At 36.3% G+C, this 8,912-nt stretch overlaps 1 protein-coding gene across 1 annotated transcript in view; it reads right to left on the bottom strand.

The window, feature by feature from the left end:
- LOC106665319 overlaps positions 1-5,117 on the bottom strand; it is a 9,187-nt gene extending 4,070 nt beyond the window's left edge. Inside the window, exons 1-2 of the mRNA XM_024229799.1 lie at positions 4,982-5,117; positions 4,130-4,354 (exon numbers count right to left, since the gene is read on the bottom strand). Coding sequence (XP_024085567.1) covers positions 4,130-4,354; positions 4,982-5,117 — 361 coding nt within the window. The remainder of the gene's footprint in view (positions 1-4,129; positions 4,355-4,981) is intronic.
- Between the last annotated feature and the right edge of the window lie 3,795 nt (positions 5,118-8,912).

Genomic DNA, 8,912 nt, shown 5'->3' with positions numbered 1-8,912 from the left:
CATGTATTTATTAGCGTGAATGGCGAGGGGTGAAGGTGAAATATAACGTCATCATCGCCCCTCGAACGTTGAGAGCGTATGAGTGTGTGTTCGGGGTCAATGGCGGAATATTTATAAAAGTACTCCATCAACCCCAATCTAGATTAGTTTGAGTATAGGTCGGTGGAGGAATATCAAGTACTCCACCGACCAAACGGAATAAGTGTACTGTATGGATGTATTTATGTGTATGAATGTAGTGTTTGAAAGTGTAAATAGAATATAGATTTAGTTGGGGGCTGAAATGACCAAGATGTCGGAAGCCCCAATAATAATAATAATAATAATTCTTAGAGTATTTACTATTTTAATATTTACTTGTGTTATAATTCCCGCTTTTCGCACGTTCAAAATTGAGCGGCATTAAAAACCATCTTCTCATTGGATCGGCGCGTTGGCGGGGGTATCGGCGGGTTCACTTTTGCAATTCATGTCGAGAGACGTGGTTATAGAACTCCTTCAACCTGATGATGAGCTAAAAGGTCGAAATCCTGATCGTTGCAAAACAACTTACTGTGAGTTAGGAACTATCTTTGTAAAAAAGATTGAACACCACACTCACTCCATCATTCATCATTTCTAAAAAAAAGTTAATCCTTAATTTTTAATAATGGATTTTCTTAACAATAGTAAACATGAAGATTACTTTGTAAAGAAACACCTTTTCTTTTCTCCATTTCAATCCAGTTGTATTATCTTTAACCATGGAAAGACATCATCTTGAGCTAGAAGTTGGCAATGTCATTGTGAGGATGAGTCATGGAGGTCACCGGAAAGTGGATATCGCAGTTGACGTGTCTCAGGGCGTGGTTCCCCGGGCTTTAGACCGATTCCGAGAGACTGGAAGTGTCAATAGGAGGACTGGTAGTGAATCTCAGCGCATTACAACGCTAAGGGAGGACAGAAATATTCTCATTGCTGCAAGACGGAACCCTTTCCATAGTGCGCCAGCCAGTTCCTAAATGAAGTACAAGATGTTTGGGCAAACCCTATTTCTTTCATTAATTCTGTCTTGGGTTGTACAAAATTATCCCATGAGAAAAGTCAAACACATCATCGTCAACACTGGTTGGTTGTGTATTTTGATCAACAAGCTAGAACCTATTTAATTCACTCCCTCTTTTATAGAACTATCAGTCTTTAGTGCAAAAAACGACACAACCAAGCTGAAGGTCGTCTGCTGGGTGATGAACCTGAAGTCTGATTATTTTGGGACTTCCTGTTATGCCAATCCGCACTGTTTTGGTCCTTCGGACACGTTTCGGCTCACCAAAATGTTCGGTAACGACGAAATTACAAAGTGAAAACAGACAAAAACGTCGGAAACGACCACATTGCATTTTATCACGAGAAAAAGTTGCTAGTTCCCCCTATTTTACCTCGAATGTAGATTTATTCAAACGATTTAATTATGAAATAACATTTACGAAAACAAAACATTGTCTGTTTTTATGTTTTTGCACACGGCATAGTGGCAGGTGCGTAGGCAGTGCAGGAATAAAATAAAATCGAAACCGGATTGTTGCAGCTGTCGGTCGGTGTTCGTTTAAGGGATGAGCATTTAATTGCTGTGATAAAGGTCGGGGTAGGACATTAATTAGAGATAAACACATTAGATTCGATCTGTCGAGAGCGTATGGTCGATGGTCATGGGAGAATGGGTAAAACCGTTATCGCCCCACGACACGACTAATCCTCCGAGTGACAATCGGCATTGGAGAGGAGTGAGCGCCGCTTGATAATATTGTGATTCTTCCACTCCCCTCACTCTCTTAACGCTCTTCACACTCGAATTCACTTTGTTTCGATTACATAGCTAAACACTTCAATCCTCCTTTAATGCATTCAACCGGCTTTTCTAAATACTTTCCCGTGATAACTGGTGGATATCATGAGCAGCCATCATACACAGATTCGTTCATCCGCTCAACTACGCCTATTTAGTATAAATCATGCTGGATATATAATAGTGTCTTACCAAGCANTGAAGATGATCTCAATAAAGATCGAAACGTTGGCACGATAAAGAAAATGTTTTTCTGAAACCTACATCACACCAGACCGCATCTCACGATTTCTGAATAATTAATAATAGTAATACATTTAGAGCAAAAGATAATAAAGTGGTCGACTTTTCAAAGTTCGGTATTGATCTTTTGAATAGAGAGGAAATAGAAAAATTGAAGGGCTTGATTAAGGAATATGTAGACATTTTCTATATAGAATGAAGTGATCTGTCCTTTAAAAATCAGATTAATCATTCATTAAGAACCAAGGATGAAATTCCAATCTATTCTAAAAATTATCGTTATCCCAAAATTCATAAAAAAGAAGTTGAGACTCAAGTAGAAGAAATGTAGAAGCAAAAGATTTTTTTTTTGTGTGGCTTTGCTTATATGCATACGGCCAGTGTCCCGTGTTGCCAGCGACACCACCCGCCCGACCCGCGCGAGCCGACCAAAGAAACCCCCGGGAAGAGACCACCCTGACTTATTTTTTTTACAATTGGGAACTCCGCCCTCTCTTACGGGTGCATTGGGAGGATATAGATAAAAACCACTTACACGCTTTACAGCGCTGTGGAAAAGTCCACATCCTCCCCGCAACCCGGGGCAAAAGGCGCCCTGAGCACTCCACTCCTCCCCCCGACGGCCCATATTGAGGACAGAAAAAGACAATGTGCCTCATGTTCTCTGGCTCATCACATGTGGAGCAATTTGGCGACGGCCTAAGACCAATTCGATGTAGGTAAGATCCACAAATGCCGTGATTTGTTCTTAAGCGCGTTGAGGCAGAAAAAAAATTTTTGGCTTCCGTACTCTGTCGAAAACCATGGAGCGATATTTATTTCCGGAAACAATGATCGATAAAATGACCCCGCCGAACCACTGTTGTACCAAATGCTCCAGGCTTGTACCCATTTATTAATTAGGGAACGTTTGGTGTCAGACTTTGGCAATTTGATGTCAATAAAATCCCCGTCCTTTGTTGCTCGTTTAGCTAACAAGTCCACGATTTCGTACCTCTTTATACCCCTACTCCAGCAAAAGACTACAGTTTTAGTTTGCGATTTGAAGTTAAACGCCTTGTCTATTACTTCCGTTATTAAATAATCGCATTTGGAGTTTGGGTGGAAGTTTTCTATTTGGGCGATGACACTTTTGCTGTCTGTTATAATGCAAAATTTGTTGTCATCTAGCGTCCTCAGATAATCAAGGGCTCTAATCAAGGCAAATAACTCAGCAGTGAAGATAGAGACCGTATCAGGCAACCGATAGCTTTTTGAAACCTTGAGAGAAGGGTCAAACAAAGCACACCCTACATTTCCTCCGAGCACCGACCCGTCAGTAAAGACCAGATGATGTCCAGGGAACAGCCGATTCACGTCTTCCAGAAACATTACATTCACTGCTGGAGAATGACACTCTGAATGGTCTTCAAAATAAAATGTATGTGGAATGTGTAGGGCTTTGCAGTAATCTAACTGAAGAGTAGGGGAGAGCTCGTGAGAATACATTGAACGTATCTCAGGAATGACCGTTAAAAAGGCTGAAACTATAGGAGGCATTTTTTTTTTCAACCAGAACTTTTCTGTTAGGACTACCTCAACCAAAGCTGTGATCTTAGGCAAAATAGGACTGTCGGAATAAAAAATATTTATGATTTTATTAATTGCTAATTTTTCGATTCTTAAGTGCAGAGGGGGTTCTGAAGATTCAGCGGAAAGTGATATGATTGGGGTACTTGGAAGAGCTCCGAGGATACGTCTGTAACACTTGTGACAGAACATTTGTATTTGGTTTAATGTGGAATTGGAACCTTGGCAGTAAAATAATGAGCCGAAGTCGACAACGGATCTAATGGTTGATTTATAAAATAGTGGGCCAGTTTGTGGATCTGCCCCCCATCTGGCGCCGGTAAGTCTACAAAGAACATTATAGTTTTTCGCATTTGGCTAAGACAAGATTAATGTGTGTCGTCCACGAAAGTTTGCGGTCAATGTTTAAACCTAAAAACCTAACTTGTCTTTTGACAGGGAACTTGTGAATGCCCATTTTAATTTCATTCGGTAAGTCTATTTTTCTTTTACGGGTAAACGGGCATATAACCGATTTAGAGTCCGATATCGTCAGACCGTTCCCTTCGAGCCATTTGTCTAAATTCGGAATAAACTCCACAAGCTTGTTCTTGCACATTGCTAAAGAATCTTCAATGACATAGAGACAAATGTCGTCCGCGTATTGTATGATTCGGATCCAGTCCGGCAAAATAGAAGGTAGATCAGAAACGTACAAAGAATATAGGACCGAAAATTCTATTAACGAATTTGTAAAAAATGATATACATAATAGAAACCTCTTAAATATATGCCTACTATCTAATTATTGCAAATTCAATAATAAATTTTACGAAATGAAAGGGTTACCAATGGGGTCTCCATTATCCCCACTTTGTGCTGAAATATTCATGGATAATTTTGAAAAAAATCTTTTCAAATCAAAGAACAAATTAATTAAATATNAAATTGAGCGTCATTAAAAAAATCAGCTGATAATTGGGACGTCGCGTTGGCGGAGGTATCAGCGGTTCACTTTGGCAATTCATGTCGAGAGACGTGGTTGTAGAAGTCCTTCAACCTGATGATGAGCTAAAAGGATCGAAATCCGGATCGTTGCAAAACAACTTACTGTGAGTAGGAACTATCTTTTTAAAAAAAGATTGAACACCGCACTCACTCCATCATTCATCATTTCTAAGAATATAGGATGGGACTAAGAATTCCACCCTGTGGAAGGCCATTATAGGAGGTTCTAGGATCTATCAAGGTGTCATTAATTTTGAAATAGAGCTTCCTATCAATGATTAAACTTGTGATGTTTCTGATGAACTTTTTTGGCAAACCCATTTTATGCAACTTAGAACCAAGGAGAAAAGTATTTACTGTTATAAGCTCCGCTCACATCCAAGAGGACTGCCAACACCGACTTATTGTTGGTAAGAGCCAATTGAACATCTGTGATCAACGATAATTGCGAATCGGTTACTGATTTGTTTTTCCGGAACCCGTACTGGGACATAGGGAATTTACCGTTTCCTTCAGCCCACCACTCTAGATGCGTTTTTAAAATGCGTTCGTTGGTTTTTTGAACACATGATACCAAAGATATCGGACAATATGAATCAGCGTGATGAGGCGGTATACCGGCTTTCTTGATCAGAATAATCAAAAGATAATTAGACCATCACATTCGCCATAGAGCTCACTTTGGGTAGTCCCAAAAAAACCGATGCATCAGGTAAAACAGGGTGTGGCAATAGACTTTCCAAATTTAAATTAAAAAAAAAAAAAAAAAACAATATATGACAAATTCCCTCTCCACAATATTAATGATATATTAGATAAATTAAGCAGGTCCCAATATTTCACCACACTAGATTTAGCTTCCGGATTCCTTCAAATCGAGATGAGTCCGGAAAGCATTGAAATAACGGCCTTCTCTAAAGAAACTTGTCATTATGAATTTTTAAGGATACCGTTCGGCCTGAAAAATAGTCCGTCTACCTTTCAACGAGTTATGAACAATATTCTGAGGGGAATAAATAATGAAACATGTTTATGTTACTTAGATGACATCATAATATTCAGTACAAGTTTAGAAGAGCATATTTCAAGGTTAAAATTAGTTTATGAACGGTTGAGAAAATATAACTTCAAAATCCAACCTGATAAAACAGAATTCGTAAAGAGGTAGCATATTTAAGGCATTTGGTGACACCGAGTGAAGCCAAATCCGGATAAAATATACGCTATAAAAAATTACCCCTTACCCAGAATACAAAAAGAAATAAAAAGCTTCCTCGGACTGTTAGGATACTATAGAAAGTCCATCAAAAATTTTGCGCAGTTGACAGAACCTATGACAAGATGTTTAAAAAGGAAAACAAGGACATGTCTGACATTTAGATTCTCCCGAAAGAAAAATCTTAAACTGTCCTAACTCCTTAGATAATGATTCCACATTCATAAACATAGATGAAAATAATTTCAATGAAAACAGACTCATTATCGACGAAGATTCACAACAAACGAGATACTCAAATTCGGAAGGAAATACAGGAAAGTCCGATAAATAATTGTGTGAATCAAATTCAAATATCTCTTGTCAAATGTAACCCGAAGAAGACAATAATAAATCTATTCAACAGTAAAACAGGAATAATTGTTGAATTCTCCGAAGAAAATTTTGAAAACGAAGTAATATCTTTCATTAAAGAATACATTAATGCAAACATAAAACATGGAATATATATACTTTGAAAATGATATTTATAAAAAATTTACAAGAATAATGCAAATAAATTTTAAATAGTCTGATATAAAATTTACTTAATTTACGGAGAAACTAGTTGATGTTACGATAGAGGAAGAGACCATAAAACAATTAAGAACTATCACGAGGGCAAAACGAATCAGGAATCCAGGAAACCTTTGAGAAAATAAAAATAAAATATTTTTGGCTTAACCAGAAAAAATCTGTGCAGGAATTTATTAATCGTTGAGAGATATGCCAACTATCAAAATATGATAAGTATTATCACCCTCTTAAGATCCAGTATAATATCACACCAACATCTACATAACTTTTCTCCATTCATATTGATAAGCTAACTCTGGAAAATTCCAAATTCCTTACAATAATCGACACGTTCTCAAAATATGCACAAGTATACCCGTTAAACTCCTCTCATAGGTTAGAAATTGTTAACGCCTCAATGAATTACTTTGCTCATCATGGTCTTCCTCAGCAGGTTATCACGGATAACGGCCCTGAGTTTAATTCCAGTTTGAACAAGATCAAAATTCACTTTATTTCTTCACAGCATCCAGACTAATGGACCAGTAGAAAGATTTCACTCTTATAGAACATATTAGGTTATTAAATAATAAGGAAATTTACAAAAAGATTCAATCAGATCAAAAAAAAAAAAAAAATACGCACTCATTGCTTACAATAATAGTATCCACTTCCATCCATCTAACTCAATGTTAGAAATAGACATAGAGGCACAATTAATAAATGTTTATGTTATTAATCACAAAGAAAAACTGAACTTATTGTATTATAAAATTAGTGAACGTAGTAAAATAAATAAAGGAAATTTAATAGAAAATTTAAATAAAAATAGGGAACTTCTACGAGGAATCCCTGAAGACGTTTTTGTTAAAAATAAGCAGATACAAAGAAAAACAAAAAATAAGGCAATTGCTTAAAGGCTTAGAAAAAAATTATTTTTTTGCTTTTAGACTATATCAATAATGTTTAGATTTTATGTCATTACAACTGAGCAAAATAAGTATGAAATCAAAACAAAAGCTTGTCAAAAGTTTTATTTTATATCTCCATTTTTAATTTATTTTCGGAGGACAGGTTTATGCCATTTCGTGTAATTTAAAGACGTATAAAACTTCGTTTTGAATTGAATAAACATTTATTAAAAAAATATACTTATACATTATGCTACATACATTCATTAAGCAGGGGAAGTGGCGGGGCACTTTTACGTCCTATTTCAAAAATTTGCCTATCAACGCATCTAGTCCTAGTTTGTTGTTATTTTTAATTAATCAAACTAGAAAAATAGTGGGAAAAATTTTCGTAAAAAACCCACTAGGTATCAAATAAGATATCAATTAGCAAATTAATTAACAAAAACGTGTTAACAAGATTATAAATAAATAAATGAGAATAACAAGAACAATGCAGTACGGGTAATTGAATTATCACAAATTGTCTTATAGATCACAGCTCTAGAGGAAACAACAAATAAATATATCACAGTTCCTAAATTTATGTATTGTGCCTGATCCTTCTATGTTTCCATGGAAAGTTTACATCATACACTCCTACATCCTTACAAGTAGTGTTCTTGCTGGAGGAGAGACCCATAAAAAAATTCCTGGACAGACGCTTTAATTCAGAATTAATATACTCCACTCCCGCTCTCTCATGGAGGAGGCCAATTCTGGTGTATCGTGGTAGTGGCGTAATAAACCTTAGAAATTTATTTTGGACCACTTGCAGTTTTTGGATGTTGGATTCGCACGTGTAAATCCATGTTGGGCAAACATACAGCAGCATAGGTTTTTTATAACTAAAACTTCGTAAAGTCTCTTGTGAACAGGTGGAATCGTTTTAAAGTTATCATTATTTTCGTGTTTTTCTTTTAAAATAATCGAATCGATTTCGAAGGCTTAGTCGATGAAATTGTGTTGAACTGATAAACACAGACCACTTTTCTGGGTCCATTTATTCTCGCTGATTTTCACTACATTCCAGGGGGTAATTCCAGAATTCTTTACTGAATATGCCGTGAAACCTAAATGCTTATAATTACAACTTAAAAGCGAGACTAGACGGACCGAGAAGAGTGGTCGATCGATTCAACATGATTTCAGGACTCGCAGGCACACCAACACCACCAACTTAAAAACTGTAATTTGGTCAGTTTTGATCAATTTGGCTTATCACGGTGGTTAATAAATTGGAATACTCTTTGTATATATCTCAACCAAGACATTACATAAAAAGAATAATCAATTGAAAGAAGTAATTTTGTCAATTAGGGCACTAAATATAAATGGATTATGTTTTTGTGATGAAAATTGTCATTCTAATTAGAAAATGCATTCAGTAAGTAGGCCATAAAAAATATTTTGTTGAAAAAAAGCATTCAGATTGGATTTTAGCACCCTTTAAAACCCCTTAAGTTCTAATTTTTAGAGTAAACTAAAATATATATTTTTGCGTTGGATCAGACCGGGGGATTTTTTTTCTACGAAGTCCAGTCTTCCGGGATTAAAAATTCATAAC

The sequence above is a fragment of the Cimex lectularius genome, unplaced genomic scaffold, assembly GCF_000648675.2.
Source record: "Cimex lectularius strain Harlan isolate CLEC.00 unplaced genomic scaffold, Clec_2.1 scaffold41, whole genome shotgun sequence".
Lineage (NCBI taxonomy): Eukaryota > Metazoa > Arthropoda > Insecta > Hemiptera > Cimicidae > Cimex > Cimex lectularius.
The sequence above is the reverse complement of the archived record's forward strand: the minus strand, read 5'-3'. Positions and strand labels throughout refer to the sequence as shown.